Source organism: Carcharodon carcharias, chromosome 10 (assembly GCF_017639515.1).
Source record: "Carcharodon carcharias isolate sCarCar2 chromosome 10, sCarCar2.pri, whole genome shotgun sequence".
Taxonomy (NCBI): Eukaryota; Metazoa; Chordata; class Chondrichthyes; order Lamniformes; family Lamnidae; genus Carcharodon; species Carcharodon carcharias.
The window spans coordinates 152898895-152918556 of NC_054476.1; the positions used below are offsets into that span (position 1 = coordinate 152898895).

Below are 19662 nucleotides of genomic sequence, written 5' to 3' on the forward strand. Positions count from 1 at the left end.
TTCACTGATGACTGCAATGTTCAATAAATTTCACAACTCAGGTGCTGAAGCAGTCCGTGCCAATCTGCAGCAAGGCCTCAACAACATTCAGGCTTGGGCCACTAAGTGACAAGTAATGTTCACACCACACAAGTACCAGGCAATGACCATCTCCAAGTGAACCTAACCATCTCTCTTTGACATTCAATGGCGTTACCATCACTGAATTACCCCCATTATCAGCATCCTGGGGAGTTACCATTGGCCAGAAACGGAACAGGACCAGCCACATAAATGCTATGGCCAGATGAGGAGGTGAGAAGCTGGGAATTCTGATGCAAATAACTCCCCTCTTGATCCCAAAGCTGGTCAACCATCTCCAAGACACAACCCAGGAATGTGATTTTTCCTTTTTTGTAATTCTTTCATGGGATGTGGGTGTTGCTGGCAAGGCCAGCATTTGTTGCCCATCCCTAATTGCACTTCAACTGAGGGGCTTGCTCAGCCATTTCAGAAGGCAGTTAAGAGTCAACCACATTGCTGAGCATCTGGAGTCACATGTAGGCCAGAACAGGGAAGAACAGCAGATTTCATTCCCTGAAGGACATCAGTGAACCAGGTGGGTTTTTATGACAATCAATGCTAGTTTCTTGGTCACCATTCAATTCCAGAGTTTTTAAAAATTAAATTTAAATTCTACCAGCTGCCCTGGTGGGATCTGAACCCATGTCTCTAAAGCATTAGCCGAAGCCTCTGGACGACGACTAGTCCAGTGACATTACCGATGGAACGCTCTCCATTTGCCTGGACAAGTGCGGCCCCAAAAACACGTGAAGTTCCCAACCATCCAAGACAAAGCCTGCTTGATTGGCACCCCATTCACCACCTTAAACATTCACTCCCTTCACCACCAACACACAATGGCAAGATGCACAGCAGCAACTCATTAAGCTTCTTTTGGCAGCATCTTCTACCAGCTAGAAGGGCAAGGGCAGCAGATACATGAGGACACCACCAAACGCAAGCTCCTTTCCAAGCCACACTCCATCCTGACTTGGGACTGTATTGCCATTCCTTCACTGCCGTGGGGTCAAAATCCCAGAACCCCCTTGCCAGCAGCACTGTAGGTGCACCTGCAATTCATGGTGGCAGTTCACTACCTCCTTCACAAGGGCAATGCTGACCTTGCCAGTGACACCTACATCTCATGAAAGAATAAAACATTGCTCTATTACCACTAGAGGCCTTCTGTGCACTAATTAGGCTACTGCTGTGAGGACTACTTTTCAACATTTAAACTTTAATAACTCCATTCAAACAATATCTCCCAAGGAATGGTTTCACTAATTACAATGTGGGCTGACCACATCTGTGAATTCTGAATAACATTTCATGAAAATCGCACTTCGTTGTAATTTAAAATTTAACACAAAAAGGCTGGGACAAATGTTTCATAGCCTCAGGCATGTCTGGGGGTAAAAAGAGGATGGGGAGCCAAAAGAATCCCAGCAATGTGTTCAACACGCTCAATTATTTGCAACTATTTAAAAATTCTGAAGCAGAGAAAACAAATTACTCTTCTTAGTTTCCAAGCAGGCTCCAGGCAATTGTCCAATGTAAACCAGAGACCAAACTTTCCATTTCTGAATCAACTTAACTGGCTGACTAAATGGTAGTACATTAACATTATCAGATGGGAAGAAAAAAAACTGGTTCAATTCTTGCTCAATGTTTTTGAATGAGAACAAGAATCTGAAGTTGCAATAGCAAGTGCCACTCAACTTCAAGTATTCCCCACCCAAAGTCTTAGCCATTTTATGTTTATTACTCATAACAAACTCAGTTGCGAGAATGGTTCCAGTGCATTGACAGTGACAACTAAGGCCACTGAGTTGTAAGTTTAAAGGAAATGAAATCAGAGTGCAGCATTTTTTAAAAAAAATTGATTCAGTGAAACATCAGAATTTACCATTCAATGTCATCCATACATCGAGTTGCCCACATAACACAGTGAATAGAATTGGAAATGAGAACACTAGTAGAAATCCCAGATTCCTTGAAATAAATGCAGAACTATTTATTCAGCCACCATAAAGTACTTACACTATAAAAAATATTAGGAAAGTCAATGTGCGGTTCTTGAGATATTTGCCTTGACTGAGACTGACTGTGAGAAAATGCAAGAGGGCAAGGATAGGTCTGTGATGACAGCAAAATATCAATACATCAGATGGAAACAGCAATTAGGGAGTATAATTAGAAAACTTAAATTCTTCAAAGTTCTCTCTCTCTCACCCCTTAAGCAAGAGGCCTGCCACAAAAATGCACACTCTCAATATTCTTCCGACAATCCTCAAGAACCTGACTTGACTCATTTCCCATTTCAGACAATTATATTCACCCCTTTGGTGAACAGGTAGAGTTACTGGACTAATAATTCAGAGGCCTGGAATAATACTCCGGCGACGCGAGTTCAAATGGCAGTTGGGGCAGTTTAAATTCAATGAATTAAATAAATCTGTAACAAAAGGTTAGTCTCTGCAATGGTGACTGTGCAACTAATGGATTGTTGATTTTCTGGTTCACATTGTTCTCTAGAAGGAAATCTGCTTTCCCTACCTGGTCTGACCTACATGTGGCTCCAGACCCACTGCAATGCAGTAGGCTTTTAATTGCCCTCTGAAAAGGCCTAGTAGGCCGCTCAACTCTATAAATCCGCTACAGAAAAGTCAAATAAGGATCACTGTGGATGTAATTACATCATAAAGGTTGCAATGGTTCAAGATGACTTACCGACCTTCTCAAGGGTAATTAGTGATGGGAATTAAATGCTTGCCTTGCCAGCAATGCCCATATAATAAAAAAGTCATTTTGTTTTTATTTAAAATCTCTAATCCCACTTGGTCAACTTGCAAAAGGTACAAATGAAATGAAAGACCTTTTTCTGCCAGCATCATTTCTTGTTCCAGAGACCAATAAGGCAGCCCTACCACCAGCAGCCAAAGAGGCACACTAACGAAGTGGGATTAAGACATTGGCCTTCCATTAAAGACCATTTCTGTTAAAAACCATTTCTTATTGCAGCTTTTCAACTGCTCAAAAGCACAATTTTCTCTGTGAAATGCCTTTAATGTTTTTCTACATTAGTTCTGTATACATAGAAGTTCTGTTGCTTCCCCCATTTTTTCCCACTCTTGGGTCACATACCATTCCCTGACAAGAGGCTGTGAAAATTACATGCTCCCAGGCTTCTGTAAATGGTGGCCTGTAATCAGATGCCAGGGATATCACAGGAATGATAAACAGATTCTGTATCACAAAGTAATTTCCACCTCATCCAACAGCCCAAATTATACCAGTAAAACATCACAGGGAGAATTATAGATGCACACACACACATCCTGCCACACTGTGCAGCAATTGATAATTCAATCTGCTTGTCTGAGGTAACAAGCACCTCATTTATTTACACATATCACAGTCATACATTTGCATTTGCGGTGGAATTGCATCCTTTAGAAAATCAACAGTTCAAAAGCAGTTCTGCATCTTTTAAAGTGAAAGACTTGGATAGGTTGGTCCCCACCTTCACGTCATCAAATGACTTGCATGCGACTACAAAGTTAATTCTAATCTGCAAAGCCATGATTGATTACCAAGATGAACTGCTGAAAGAAAATTTAATTTCCCCAACAACAGCTAGCTTTATCTTGGACGGCACAACCATTAGTACTTTATTTAAACTAAGTCAAGTATCTGATCACGAATTACACAATTTAACATAGAGGAGATTTTTTCCAAAAAATATTTTAAAACTCAAACTTTATATTTTTTTAAAAATTTTGTCAAATCTCTGTCTCAAGTTAGAGCAAATCAAAATTGCCAGTATTCAATCGAAGAAGAATTCAATGAAAACCTCAACATTTGGTACAAAGTTGAAGTTAGAACAGCTTCAAACATTACATTGTAGAAACAACATCTGAACTGTAAGTGCTATTAAACAGCAAGTGTAGTTATTTTAACATTTGTGGCACTGAAGTACTCAATAAGGGTAGAGGTCTCCACTATAACCTCAGATTAAGAATATACATGACATGAAGATATTTAAATACCAGCCAAACTCAAATGAATTTTAATCTAACACTGCTAGTTTGGAATTGGCAGTTGCATTTTCTCACAGTCAGACTCCACTCAAGATAAACTCACAGCGCTTTTCAGCATCTCCATTCAAATCATTGCAATGAAGATGCAATTCTCCTTAAAAACAGTACGTGTTTTCTTGCTAAAAGGGACACATTTGAACAGCATAAACTTGTGCAAGAATAACTGCCTCAAGTCCATGGCTTTCCTTCAAATGTTTTAGGACATGGAAGCTGAGGGTGGGAGAGGCAAGAGAGGGACATAGGGAACAATTCATAGCTCACTAAAAAAGGGGGGTGGAGTAAATGGAGTGAAGAGTTATGGTCCATCTTTGTTTACAATCAATGCAATTACTATATGGTTACAAAGGTAAACTATAGAAATTAGAGTCAAGAAAACACGATAAGTCAACATCATTCATTAGATACAGCTCAACCAACAATGTGGGGTTTTTCCATTTTACTTGAAGTTGAACCATTTATAATTAATAAAACAGGGTTTCATCGACTCTTCTTTCAAGATTAAAAGTACTTACTTCAATAAAACATTAAACACCCACTGCCTAAAAGAATTGATCAAACCCAAAGTTTAAACTTTGAAACTGTTTTCTTTGGTAACTAAAGATTAACTATTTGTACAAGGTCATCTATGCAAAAACAAAAGACAGTGAAACAAACAAGAATTAGAGCTTTGGTCGATTAAGTACCTCAGTTTAACATCTCATTAAGTATCTTTGACAATGCAGCAGCCCTTCACAGCAGCACTCAATCGTCAGCCCAGATTACGTGCTCAAGTTTGATAAGTGATGACAGGCATTGACACTGACAGCTAGGAGACAATCATTGACGGCTATGACCTCTGGAGCATGACTGCTTGGAAGGGCATTGGAAGAGGCAAGCAGAAATGAAAGCCCAGCTGGCTGAGAAGGGGGCCCAGAGAAAACAGGCCAGTGAATTATGCACTCTTTCAGTCCACTGTCTTCCTCTGCAGCAAATGCAGTAGAGACTGCCATGTCACAGTAGGACATCTGAGCCACAACAGGCAATGCTTAACACAGAGTTGACCAATATGGCACGAACCATCTTCTTACGAGATGGAAGGCTGCCACCATTGACATGTGGCATAAAGCCATAACCTGTTGATTCAAAGCAATGATACTACCAATTCAGCCAACAAGTTTGTGAAAGAAATGGATAACCAAGTAGTAAGGTATTTCATGGATTTATTTTATGCCAAGGCAAAAGAGGGGAAACACATCTGTTGCTTTGATTCAAATAGTGAAGTCTGCATTTACTTAACATACTGCTACTGTTCAATATTGTTCAATACTTTATTTACAGCATCTAAGTCACTGCTCCATAGATGCATCCTACTGTTTACTGAAAACATCACCATGTAGGGGTATGTGTTGTGGGATCGCAATTCAAACTCTGGACCTCACTACTCCTTGCTTGATATTGTGAAGATCAAGGCATATTCTTGATTGTTGGGGATTAGCAGGACCTGCTTGTCATATAGCTCATTAGAAGCTGCTGATACTGAACCCTAGGAAGTATTGAGTATGGAAACCTAAAGTAACCAAAATAATTTAGGATTATTTTGGAGTAACAAGGCAACTCTAACACAGCCATAAACTCCCCAAGTATATTGGTGCTGGAGTCCAACCTGTCATTGTGAAATCATACATAGTGGTCAATGTGGGGGGAAAAAAAAAACTGGACGAGCATCAAATATGCCAACTGAAGAGAACTGCAGAGAGATGAATGCCAGACGAGATGTAATGCTAAACTCCAGGCTGATAATCTTCAGCAAGGATAGACTCTATTCGTGACGATAAAGAGGTTACATAACACTATTTTTAGGTGATTCTGCAAAGTAATGGTAAAGAAATTGCAAGCTGGGATTAAACATATACAGACTGGGGACAGTGGTATAGCAGGTATTTTACTGGGCTTGTAGTCCAGAAGCCTAGACTAATTCTCTGGAGATTAGAGTTCAAACCGCACCATGGCAGTTTAATTTCTGTTAATTAAATAAATCAGCAATAAAAAATCTGGTATCAGTAACGGTGACCATGTGCCTAGCAGATTGCCACAGGAATCCATCTGGTTTGCTAGTGCCCTTTAGAGCAGGAAATCTGTCATCCTTACCTGGTCCGGCCTATATGTGATTCCAAATCCACTGCTTTGTGGTTGACTCTTAACTGCCCTCCAAAATGGCCTGTCAAGCCTCTCAGTTGGATAGGGATGGGCAATAAATACTGGCCTTGCCAGCAACATCCACATCACAGGAATGAATAAAAAATAAGATCAATCCGCACTGGGTTAGCTAAAGTTTAATTTCAAAACAGATTTATAAATTTTATGAACACTCAGTATCAGTATCAAACTCTAATTTGACATATTCTAAATAAAAGATCCCATGCAAAATGTTATGTTTATCTTTCACCTTCAGATGCTGAGACCAGAGTAAGCCCAAAATTTTCTATTTTTATGACCAAATGTTATTGTTTAACATTTGAAACACTAGCCTGCGTGTGTAAATGTGCATTCTTGCATAGAATTAGCCAGAATATTTAATTAAAGCTCATGTGCTTGTCCTGCATGTTTTGCATCTGGTAAGTAACCTAAACAATTACATGCACTCGGTATAGCTATATTAATATTGGAGAGGTCAAGTCACACAAATAGTCTGAAGGTACATTAACCATACTGATCAGTTGTATTATAGTATTACCTAAGATCCACGAGGTAAAATACCTTGTCATTTGCAATCCTGTTCAATCCAAGCCCTTGGGTATCAAGAGGCAAGGCATTTTGTGACAATGATTTTTTGAATATTTTTTGAGTGCAAGGCAGATCCCTGTTGGAGAAAAATGTGATTACCTCATTTAGAGTTAGCTTTTAGTAGCATCAACTTTTGTAGAAATCTCCACATCCAAGTTAACCCTCTCATCCCCTTCAGTCAAGGATATAGAAACAATTGGCCTAACACCAAAGACATATCCAGGTCATGTGCAAGAAAAGACAACGCTCTGCCACAGTAAAATTTTCTCATTCAAAGGGAGTGCTCACTTAATGCCTCAGCCAGGGTAAACAAGAAGCATGTCAGTCAGGACTAGGATCAAAGTCAAGATCTCAAAATTATTTGCTTTTACTTTGTTTGATTCGTCTTCTCTTTTCACATACTTTTCAAATATAGTGTTGCCTTGGCTCTAGAACGTAGCTTCCCTTTTCTCTTCTTAAAAATAATTATCACAATGCTTCTAAAATAACATTGATATAAGAGGAACAGGACTAGTAATCCAGAGAACACAAATTCAAATCCCACCATTGCATTTTGAACAAAATCTAGGAAGGAAGTAATTGCATCAGTAAGAGTGACATGAAGTTGTCATTTGCCTGTTGAAACCCAACTGATTCATTAATGTCCTCGAGGGAAGAAAATCAGACATCCTTGCCATGTCTGAGAGGTGACCTTATTGAAATAGATAAGATTTTATAGGGTGGATACCAATAGGATGTTTCCACTTGCGGGGGAGACGAGAGCTAGAGGACACAGTTTAAGAATAAATGGCCTCCTTTTTACAACAGGGGTGAGGAGAAATTTTTTCTCTCAAAAAGTATGTGGAATTTTCTTCCCCAGAAAACAGTGGAAGCTGGGTCATTGAATTTATTCAAAGCAGAGTTAGGCAGATTTGTGATGGACAAAGGAGTCAAGGGTTATAGGGGGGCAGGCAGAAAAGTGGAGTTGAGATCACAACCAGAACATCCATGATCTTATTGAATGACAAAGCAGACTCGAAGGGCTGAATGGTCTAAGCCTGCTCTTATGTTTCTATGTCCGGCCCATGTGTGATTCTCGTCCCACAACTAGACAGTTGACTCATAACTGCTCTCTGAAGTGCCCTACCAAGCTACTCCATTGTCTTAAAATGTTACACAGAACAGTGATACTCAGAATTGTATCCATCAGCCAATATCCTGGACTGCACTGCCAACCTTCAGTATGCCCAGTCTCACTGGCAAAACAAGACACACCTGAGGTGAGGAAATAGTGATGTACAGCCAGAGAAAGCAAAGAGTGCCCATGGGAACGTTGACTTCAGCCCTACAAGACCTTGTGGCTTCAGGTCAAACATGAGCAAGCAAACCTTCCACTGATTTCCACTTACTGCCCTCCCTCAGCAGGTGAAATCAACACCATCCACATTAAACACCACTTGAAGGAAGCATCAAGGAGACAATATGTATTTTGAGTGGGGTTGTTAATCTCTACCGGACAGCAGCAGCACCACTGACCAAGCTAGCCAAGTTCGAAAGGACACAGCTGCAAGGCCGGGTTTGTGATAGGTGGTGAAAATCAACATAAGGGAAAAACAACTTTATTCATCCACTAGTCAGAGTTGCTCCTGTCTGTGGCAGGAGTACTTAAGTCCCATCTTTACACTGTAGCACAATAGAATCAGAGCAGGTCCAGCAAACTCAAATCTGGGCATTCATGAGGCACTGCATGCTGCATCAACACAAACAGAAGTGTATGCCAAACAATCTGAAGCCTTCCTATCCAGTATATACCTCACCATTTCATCAGAACTAAGTGAGATGACCAATCCCTATTAAATGCGTAGAACAGCATTCAAACAAGTTGCCATGCTGGTGAAGAACATGGCACTCCTCATATTCTTACAGCTCGCAATAAACAGAGGTAAGCAACCCCACAATCAGCAGCCCTGCCACATCCAGTGGTGGACAATTAAGCAACTAACAAGGTGAAGAGGTTTCATGAGTATCCCTTAATTCAATGATGGCAGAGGCAGCAAGTGTTTGCAACCATCTTCTGCCAGAACTGCTAACTGGATAATCTATCTTGGCCTACAATGAGGTTGCCACTGCCTGGTCTGGCCTAAAGATGATCCAGGCCCAAAGGAATATGGTTGACTCTTAAAGTGCCCTCTGAAATGTCCTAGCAAGCCACTCAGTTGTATCAAACAGCTACAAAGTCTCAAAAAAGGAATGAAATGAACCACCCGGCATCAACCTAGGCACCAGAAATCACAATGGCAAACTGCCCTGTTGACCCTGTAAAGTCCTCCTTACTAACATCTGGGGCCTAGTGCCAAAATTGGGAGAGCCTGACAGTCATGCTCATATCTTACAGATAATGTCCCAGACACCACCATCACCAGGTATGTCCTGTCCCACCGGCAGTACAGACCCAGCAGGGGTAGAAGCAGAGTGGTATACAGTCAGGAGGGAGTTGTCCTGGGAGTCCTCAACATCAACTCTGGACCCATGAAGTCTCATGGCAACAGATCAAATATGGGCAAGGAAACCTGCTGATTACGATGTAATGCCCTCCCTCAGCAGATGAATCCGTGCTCCTCCATGCTGAACACCACTTGGAGGAAGTACTGAGGGTGACAAGGGCACAGAATGTACTCTGGGTGGGGGACTTTAATGTCCATCGCTAAGAGTGGCTTGGTAGCACCTACTGACCGAGCCCTAAAGGACTAGGCTGTTAGACTAGGTCTGTGGCAGGTGGTGGGGGAACCAAGAGGGAAAAGCATGCTTAATCTCATGTTCACCAACCTGCCTGCTGTAGATCCATCTGTCCAAGACAGTATCGGTAGGAGTGACCACTGCACAGTTGATGTGGAGACAAAGTCCCACCTTCACATTAATAGTACCCTCCATCATGTTGGGTGGCACTACCACCATATTAAATGGGATGGATTTTGAACAGATCTAGCACCTCAAGATTGGGCATCCATGCAGCGCTGTGGGCCATCAGCAGCAGCATTGTACTTGACCTGATGGTCAGGCATAACCCCCACTCTACCATTCCCATTAAGCCAGGGGATCAACCATGGTGCAATGAAGAGAGCAGGAGGGCATGCCCGGAGCAGCACCAGGCATACCTAAAAATGATATCAATCTGATGAAGCCATAACACAGGACTACTTGCGTGCCAAACACATAAGCAGCAAGTAATAAACAGAGCTAAGCGATTCCACAATCAACAGATCAGATCTAAGCTCTGCAGTCCTGCCACATCCAGCCATGAATGATGGTGGACAATTAAACAACTCACTGGAGGAGGCTCCACAAATATCCCATCCTCAATGATGGAGGAGCCCAGAATGTCAATGCAAAAGATAAGGCCGAACCAGTTGCTACGATCTTCAGCCAGAAGTGGAGAGTCGATGGTCCATCTTAGCCTCCTCCGGAAGTCCCCAGCATCACATATGCCAGTCTTCAGCTAATTTGATTCACTCCATGCGATATCAAGAAACGACTGAAGGGACTGGATAGTGCAAAGGCTATGGGCACTGACAATATTCCGGCAATAGTACTGAAAACTTGTGCTCCAGAACTTGCTGTGCCCCAGTACAGCAACAACACTGACATCTACCCGACTTTGTGGAAAATTGCACAGGTATATCCTGTACACAAAAAGCAGGACAAATCCAACCCAACCAATTACCGTCCCATCAGTCTATTCTCGATTATCAGTAAAGTAATGGAAAAGGTCATCAACAGTGCTATCAAGGGGCACTTGCTTATCAATAACCTGCTCACTAACACCTAGTTTGGGTTCCACCAGGGCCACTCAGCTCCTCACCTCATTACAGCCTTGGTTCAAACACGGACAAAAGAACTGAACTCCCGAGGTGAGGTGAGAGTAAGTGCCCTTGAGATCAAGGCCACATTTGACCGTGTGAGGCATCAAGAAGCCCTACCAAACTGGAGTTAATGGGAATCAGGAGGAAAATTCACCATTGGTTGGAGTTATCCCTAGCACAAAGGAAGATGGTTGTGGTTATTGGAAGAAAACCATCTCAGCTCCAGGACACCACTGCAGGAGTTCCTCAGGGTAGTGTCCTTGGCCCAGCCATCTTCAGCTGCTTCATCAATGACCTTCCTTCCATTATAAGGTCAGAAGTGGGGATGTTTGCTGACGATTGCATAATGTTCAGCACCATTCGCGTCTCCTCAGATGCTAAAGCAGTCGATGTCCAGGCCTTGCCACATTAGGACAATGCCCAGGCTTGGACTGACAAGTGGCAAGTAACATTTATGCCACACAAAAGCAAGACAATGACCATCTCCAACAAGAGAGAATTTAACCATCGCCCCATGAAGTTCACTGGCATTGCCATTACTGAATCCTCCACTATCAACATCCTGGGGTTACCATTGACCAAGAACTGAACTGGACTAGCCATATCAATACCGTGGCTACAAGAGCAGGTCGGAGCCTGGGAATCCTGCGACGGCTAACTCGCTTCCTGACTCCCCAAAGCCTGCCTACCATCTACAAGGCACAAGTCAGGAATGTGATGGATTACTCCCCAATTGCCAGGATGAGTGCAGCTCCCACAACACTCAAGTACTTGACATCATCCAGGACAAAGCAGCCCACTTGATTGGCACCACATTCACAAACATTCACTCCCTCCACCACCAACGCACAGTAGCTGAAGTGTGTACCATCTACAAGATGCACTGCAGGAATTCACCAAGGCTCCTTCGACAGCATTTTCCATACCCACGAACACTACCATCTAGAAAGACAACGGCGGCAGATAAATGGGAACACCACCACCTGCAAGTTCCCCTCCAAGTCACTCACCTTTGGAAATATATCGCCGTTCCTTCACTGTTGCTGGGTCAAAACCATGGAACCCCCTTCCTAACAGCACTGTAGGTGCGCCTATACCACATGGACTGCAGCAGTTCAAGGTGGCATCTCACCACCACCTTCTCAAGGGCAATTAGGGATGGGCAATAAATCCTGGCCTGACCAGCGACGCCCACATTCAATGAATGAATAAAAAAAGATTCTGAAGGGTTTGACAGGGTTGACACATTGTGTCACCTGGCTGGGGAATCGAGAACATGGAAACACAGTCTGAGAATAAGGGGTAAGTTGCTTCAGACTGAGATGAGGAGAAAGCTCATCACTCAGATGATTTTAAGTCTTTGAAATTCTTTACCCCATAGGATTGTGGATACTTTATCATTGTGTAAATTTAAGGCCGAAATAGACAGATTTTTGGTCTTTGAAGGAGTTTTGGTCTTTTAAGGGATATGGGGAACGGGCAGGAAGATGGAGTTGAGGTAAAAAAAATCAGCCGTGATTTAACATTGGAGCAGGCTCAAGGGGCAATATCATCTACTCCTGCTCCTATCTGTGTTATGTTAAAAGCAGTCCACTTAATCAGCATCTGATCCACCAGCTTAAATCGTCCATATCCTCAACCACAGGTGTATCACTGACATAGTGCATATATCTACAGGATGCACTGTAAGCACCTAGCACCACCTGGACAAACACTGGTGGCAAGTGAACGAGACCACTATCAGGTTCCCAGCCAAGTCAACACGATCCCAATTTTGACACACATTACTGTTCCTTCAAGGTCATTTGATCAAAATCCTAAAGCTCCCTACTTGATAACACTGTTGGAGCAGCTTCTGCACACGGGCTGCAGCAATTATTGCAAGGACCAATCACTACCTTCGCAAGCAATTACAAATGCACAATGAATTCAGTGCTGCCAGTGATGTTCTCCTGGTTCAGCAAACCACATTGAAAAAAATCCAGCTGCTTGAGAGCTACTAAGCAATATCCAAACCTCTTATGTTTGAGGCAAGACATTTTTTTTTTTAAAAAGTCACACCAAAAATACTTGCAAAAGATATTGTCAATTTGTCCTTATTACCCAAACATGCAACCCACCCCCAATGTTTCACCACAAACATAGGGCTGTGCAACATTCAGTATCTAATTGAATTTTGTTTCACAGCTGGACAGAGCTACTTTTCTTCTGGCTTAAAGAACCTAAATTTTGACAATATATTGCGTCACAATAAAACCAAGTGACAGAATCTCCAGCCATACCCAGGGGCCAGCAACCATTATGTCAAATCATGGGTTAATTGCAGCTGAAAGATCAACGTTAATTGGATAATTTTAATGACATTCTGCTGTTTGGTCTATGGTACCACCATGGCAGCACCTGCACACTGGAAATCTGAATGAAAACTGAACACCTTGTATATATAATTTGTGTAGGATTGATACAAAGCAGTGGTGTTAGTCACTGAGCAGGTTTTTTGGCACATGGAGCATGTTATTTCACCTACATTTATTCAGAACTGAACCAAGTAACTTGAACTTCATCTCTTTTGAGAACAGCCAACCTAAAGTGCTTTCTGGATCCTTCAGATTCAGTGCACAATGATTCAATTACAAGGTTTGACAAGTTAGCATTATTGTGCCAGTATCAAGTTTGTTCACAAATCCATGCAAGCTGCGCAAAGCTTAGATTAGCAAAAAATAATTAAAATCCAGTCATAGTACAATTTAAAAACCTGGACCACAATGCATGGTGCATCATACATCTTCAGGTTCCAGAACACCACCCACACAGGCGAAGTCATTCAGAAATAGCATCACTGCCCCAGACTTCACCCAACTTTATCAGCGCTATCAGTCAAGCAGTTTTTGCCCAGCAGATTTAATGTGTACAAAAGCTAGTTTTCAATGAGTTCAAAGCTACAATTCAGTCAGAAGGATCGAATGATGTCTACCTTGCTCATTTAGCTTAAGACATTTACAATCCCATTACTTGAATTAATGCCTTACAACTAACTCTGACAGCAATCTAACATTAACCTTACATGTAACCATCCAGTTGACCAAAGTTCCAAGTAGGATGTAATGAACCATGAAACATTGCTCATGTCTCATGTTACAAGCCTTAGAACAACTTGAGCTTTAAAATATATGTAGAGGAGTGACAAATCTCAGGCAGCACATCTTAAACCACAAAATCAATGCAACCCACTTCGGAAACCGAAGTTATACTACATACAGATTTAGAATCTAAATTTTTTTTTTTAAAAAGGGTTAATTGGAAGAAAGCTATTTTTGCCAGAATTAGTAGAATGATTCCAAAGTGAAGATCAAAAAGGCTGAAGGCAAAGTGGGTTTTAGGGGGGGGGGGAAAAAGCACAAGGTTTTAAGAATTTGCTTTGAAAGAAAGGTTAATACAAAATTGCAAAAAATATCACTGAACTTACTGATTTTTTCATGTTTTCCTTTTTTTCTTTTACTGTAGATTTAGTCAGTAGAGAGTGGCAAGTAGCCTACAGAACAGAGATGAGCACAAACAAGTCACAGTACCAACTTCACACAACAAAAACACATTGCTGGCTTCTACATACAACTGCACAAAAAATACAATATCAAACTGTCAATCATAATTAAAAATATAAATGGGCAAATAAATCCTAATTTGGTGCAACAGCTTGGGATTTCAGCCAAGGGTGTAATATGGCAATTATTCTTAAACTTTCACTTTTAAAAAGATATTTAACACTCCTCAAAAGGAAGTGTGCAGTATTTTTTCCATAGCCATTTTTCCACAAGTTATAAACACAGATGCAACTGCTTTCAATCAGTCTACTATTTCTGGCTAGATATTTGACAACATTTTTTCCAGTTGTGTCGAGTGACCACAATAAATTATAATTGTCACTAATACTTCAGATAGCATGCAGCTCAATTCAACATTATGATTATCACAACGTGCTTTTCCCTATAAACAGCCTTTTATCAGATGTTGGTGGAAGCTTAAGGTTGGAAAGCCACGGCTAGTATCTGTGAATACAGACATTGCTCGCTATTTTGTGAATAGGGATATCACAGGGTTATGACAGATCAATGCAACAGGATGCACAACCTAGCAAACATCTTTTTTCCTCCTCTTAAGAGCACACAATCTCCCATGATCATCAGGCAAAAAGCTTGACCAACGTTAAGATGAAAGGTGGCCAATGAAGAAGGCTTTTTAAACCTTCATCCAGGTTCTTTGGCTTCCAGGAAGGACAAAATCATATATAATTGAGATTATTCCACATTCTATGTATAGAAATATTTAATATCAGACATACTGTAATTATTTTAAATCCACTGTGACATTCCAATCAGCTGTCAACGTGTACATCCTCACCCTCCAGGACTACGTACATAAACTGTATTTTTGTTTACATGGGGCAGGAAGGAAAGTCCCAATGCCCAAAGTGCATTTTGCTTTGCCATCCAACACCATAAACAGAGGCACGCATTGGCAACAAAGCATACAAAAATTGAGAAGCTTCCTAGTTAGTAGCATGCAGGGATTACTAGACAAAACTCTCGACAGCAGCATTTACACAGGACCAAGAAGAATGGAGATCATCCTTCAAAAATCTCATACAAAAAGGTATATTCGACCAAGGAAAGCTATCCTTAGTTCCAAAAAATTGAAGTACCACACGGTTCCATATTTAACAAATAGTAGAGATTAAAGAAAGCTTCCAACCACTTTACCCAGCTGCATTTAAAAGCCAACAAAGTCTGCTTGGCTTTTAAAAAAGTTAAGAGCCAAATACTGCGGATGCTGAAAATCTGGAAAAACTCAGGTCTAACAGCAATTCCCAGGCTTATCTATGCCACCTAGAAAGTTTCCTCCTTGTTCACCAACACACAGCAATCTGAAGAGTCATACGGACTCAAACGTTAATTCTTTTCTTCTCTCCACAGATGCTGCTAGGCCTCCTGAGTTTTTCCAGCATTTTGTTTTTGATTTAAAAAAAGTTGCATCTCTCCAATTCCCAGGCTTATCTATGCTACCTAGAAAGTTTCCTCCTTGTTCACCAACACACAGCAACCTGAAGAGGAAGGGAAGCTAACCCACTCCCAACCTGCAAGCAGCTGATCAAAACTGCATTTGCAACATTCTGAAAGATCATTCAGCAGCCAAGTTTTCCTTCCCTCTGCCTTGTGGCAATTCCATGGTCTCCGTTTGCCAACTCAACTGTCTTTAGCAGCTCACGATTTTTGAGAAAGGTTTTGGGAAAGGAGGATCATCTTTACATCAACATATTCTCTGTGGATCCAGGGGTTTTATGCTACAGTTTTAATGCTACCACAAAGCAGTTTCTGCAGTGTCAGTTCAGTTTAACATCCAGATTTGCATATTTAACTGGACAGAAGCAGTGTGAACACCATCACCATGACCCCTCACTCAATCCACCTCTTTCGGAGGCCTTATTCACACCATATTAAGTGCAACTCCAGATCAATCTCAAATCGGTCTCAAAATGTACACCTGGGAATTCTGCTAAAACTACCTAGAGTTAATTTAAATCTTGCGCAAAAGGGCCATCTTTACTGATTAATACATTTTCATTGCTCTCTCCTGAGCAGGAAACTAGCCATTCTAGGCATGTCTTACAAACAAGATACTCTTGAAAACAATACTTCAGCCATATTGATCTGAGCTATAATGACACAGGAAAAGCCTGGCCAAATCTGTATCCTGAGGAAACAAAAGATGACTTGAGTTTTTGGCAGAGGAGAGAGGAAGGGAACCTGGATCAGAAAAGGATGATGCTGACCCAACAACAATCAAAACTATTCCTTTTTACCTAGAGTGTGTCCTGAAAGTTTTGATCAGATTACCAAAAATATCAATAAACCAGGAAAATTTGCCATCAGCAACACAACCTGGAAAGTCAAGTGAAAAACAATCAAGAATATAGTCAAGAAATGATCATGATTGCTGACAGAGGTGAAGAGCGCAAACTCGGAGGCACGAAGTGGATTTGAACAGTCTTCCATTCTCTGGATTTGGATTCAATAATAACTCAACTGATTAAACATTTTCCCCACATCTGCAACATTGCTGCAGAAATTACTTCCAAAGTTCTTACAAGGCTCCCATCCTTCAGTCTTCAACACTAATGCTTTACTTTTATCAAAATTAACAAGTGTCTTGTTCTGTTGCCTTTTCTCGGCTCTTCATACTTTTCAGGATTTTCCCTTTCTTCATCTGCTCTCTCAAATGCCCACCTTTGTACTCATTTTGTCTATTTCCCAATGTCTTTCCAATTTAGGCAAGAAACTCAGTTACAAAATTGGAGACAGAGCTTAATCATGTTCCTCAGCACTTGTGTTTTAAGTTGTAGAGCTATTACACCATCATTCAGGCATGCAGAAGAAACCCATTATCAAAAAGAATCACAAAAAAAACTATACAAGTAGTAGGCAGAGCCATTAAGAAGCCACAGATACAAGGAATAAACATAGCAAAACTGAAAACTTGTAACGGAAGGGGAATAAGGAGCAAAATTGTGCCAGGTCATCCCATCATTTGAATACAAGCCTTTTAGCTCAGAGTTCCCTCCAAGTAGCCTCGACAGTCAATCAGAAAAGACTGTTTGACTAAGGTAGGTTACATGTCTTGTACGATCTCCTTCATTCTTCAAATGAAATGCCACTTCCACAAATCAAAGAAATTGATGGAATTAGGGATAAAATGATTAATAGTGCAGATATATTATTGCTGCACATGGTCTCTTCCTCCACACCTTAGGAATTACACCACTGTCCTAATTCATTCAGATCCGGAGGTTAACTGAAACTATGCACCTCCCAAAACTATAACACTGCAGAGAAAGATAATGGAATTGCGGTGCTTGGTTGATGCAAATAGGTGGAGAATAAAAATGATCCTAAAAAAATCAAACACCATAGCAACTTACCAAAATGGTACTGGTTAGGGTTGGGGTTGGAGTTGGGAGAGAAGGAAAGAAGGGGAAACGAAGCCCTCAAGTAACAACCATGATACAACCAATCATGCATGTCATTATAAACTGGGAAATGAAGTTTTTCAATTTGTAACCAGAGGCATCAAGTAGTTAAGCAAGGAGGTAACACTGAGCTTTTACAAGATCTTAGGCAATTTCCTAGGTTTCTTTGAGAGCAGCATGCAAACTCCCAACCTGGACCATCTGGGACACAGGCAGCAGGGCTCTTGAACTGCTGCAATTTGAGTGTACCTACACTGAGATAGACTGCAGCAATTCAAGAAGCCAGCTCACCACAATCACTTTCTCAAGGGAAATTAGGGACAGGCAACAAATGCTGGCTGTACCAGTGACTCTCTCATCCTGTGCACAAAAACAAGCGTTGCAATACAGAAGAATTTTGGGTGCCTATTATCGGAAGAAGATAGAAATAATGAAAAAGATAGAATGTAGATTCTGGGATGTTTACAGGGCTTACAGTAACAGACTTGAGCAGTTACAGCTTGTTTTTATTCGATCCTAGGTGGTCAACGGGTGAACTGAGAGAATGCTCCAAGATTATGAAGGATTATGACAAGGTAAATAGTGATGGACTGTCAATGGGTCAGAAAGACAGTATTGTGCATTATAGACTTGATTTATGTACTTCGTATGAAGAAAATTTGTGTGTTCTGGTACATTTTGTTTACAAGTGACACCTTTCTTGTTTAGATGTTGGTGAGTTGCTAGTTTTATAATACGCATTCTTAGGGAACTTGCACTGCCATTGCTGGTCTGCAGCAACCAAGAAGCTGTCGGATCGCTGCTAAAGGCCCAACTAATGCCCTTTTGGGAAGGAACCCTCTGTCCTTACTCAGTCTAGCCTATATATATCTGCAGTCCCACACCAATGTAGTTGACTAGTAACGTCCTTGGGGTGACCTGGCAAACCACACAGATGGGCAAACATGGATAGGCAAACAATGCCAGCCTTACCAGTGATATACACTTTCCAAGAGTGAATCAAGCACATGTACAAAAATAACTTTCGATCAGAACATCATCAGCAAACATTTTAATCCATTTCTCTGCTGATTAAAACACTTACTTTTCTTTGTTTCGCAATTGAACTTAGTGACTGTTTTTAAGGTCCTGGTCCACCATGCAACACAATAAATAGTTCCACTATTAGGCTGCCTCTCAATCCACTTTGCCATTTCTAAGCAATTTCAACCTAGAGAGGAGATATTCATTGTTGTACTGCTGAGCTAGGGCAATTCCTCCTTAAGTGATAAGCTGATTAGTTTCTGGATATGAGAATGTGAAAATCAAGTTGCCACCTTAAGTTATGAATAACTGAAGCATAAGGTTAGCCACTTTATTGATATACAAGCCGTTGGTATATTATGCTGCTCACTTACACCTCCTTCAGTCTTTCTATGGAGGAAAATGATTGTGCTCCATTTGAAACACTTGTTTCTGCTCAGTGTTAAAGCTCAAGTATTTAAATAAAACTGCATTGGTGTAATTATAAATAAGTGAAAAAAAGGACGTCCTTTTTCAATATTGTGGCAAAGAACCAAAGGTGATATTCCATAGGAGAAAAATATACTACATTACAAAATAGGCAGACGGAATTCTGGCAGAAACCTTTCCACAAAAAGTTCACTGCTGGATTACTAACAGCTGGCACTATTGATTTTGCAAAAACATTTAAACCATCTTTTAGGTTCTAAAAGAAAGCTATCCAACTCAGCTTTTGCCTGATTTCTCACTAACATTTCTAACGTGATACATGGAGGAGTCACTGAGCTTAACAGTAGAAAGCATCTAAATAATTCAGTGTTCCAATCGGTTCGCATCTTCCACTGTGTACTTTAGTTAAACTTGCACCCAAATTAATAAAGAATACTTTATAACT

The 19662-nt window shown here is 41.0% G+C and overlaps 1 protein-coding gene across 5 annotated transcripts in view; it reads right to left on the reverse strand.

Moving 5' to 3' along the window:
• nf1a (neurofibromin 1a) overlaps positions 1 to 19662 on the reverse strand; it is a 292673-nt gene that overhangs the window by 155783 nt on the left and 117228 nt on the right. For 4 of the 5 annotated variants that reach the window (XM_041198251.1, XM_041198250.1, XM_041198254.1 and 1 more), the window contains exon 31: positions 14211 to 14276. The exons of the other annotated variant lie outside the window; for it this stretch is intronic. In XM_041198251.1, coding sequence (XP_041054185.1) covers positions 14211 to 14276 — 66 coding nt within the window. The remainder of the gene's footprint in view (positions 1 to 14210; positions 14277 to 19662) is intronic. 5 annotated transcript variants of the gene reach the window in all.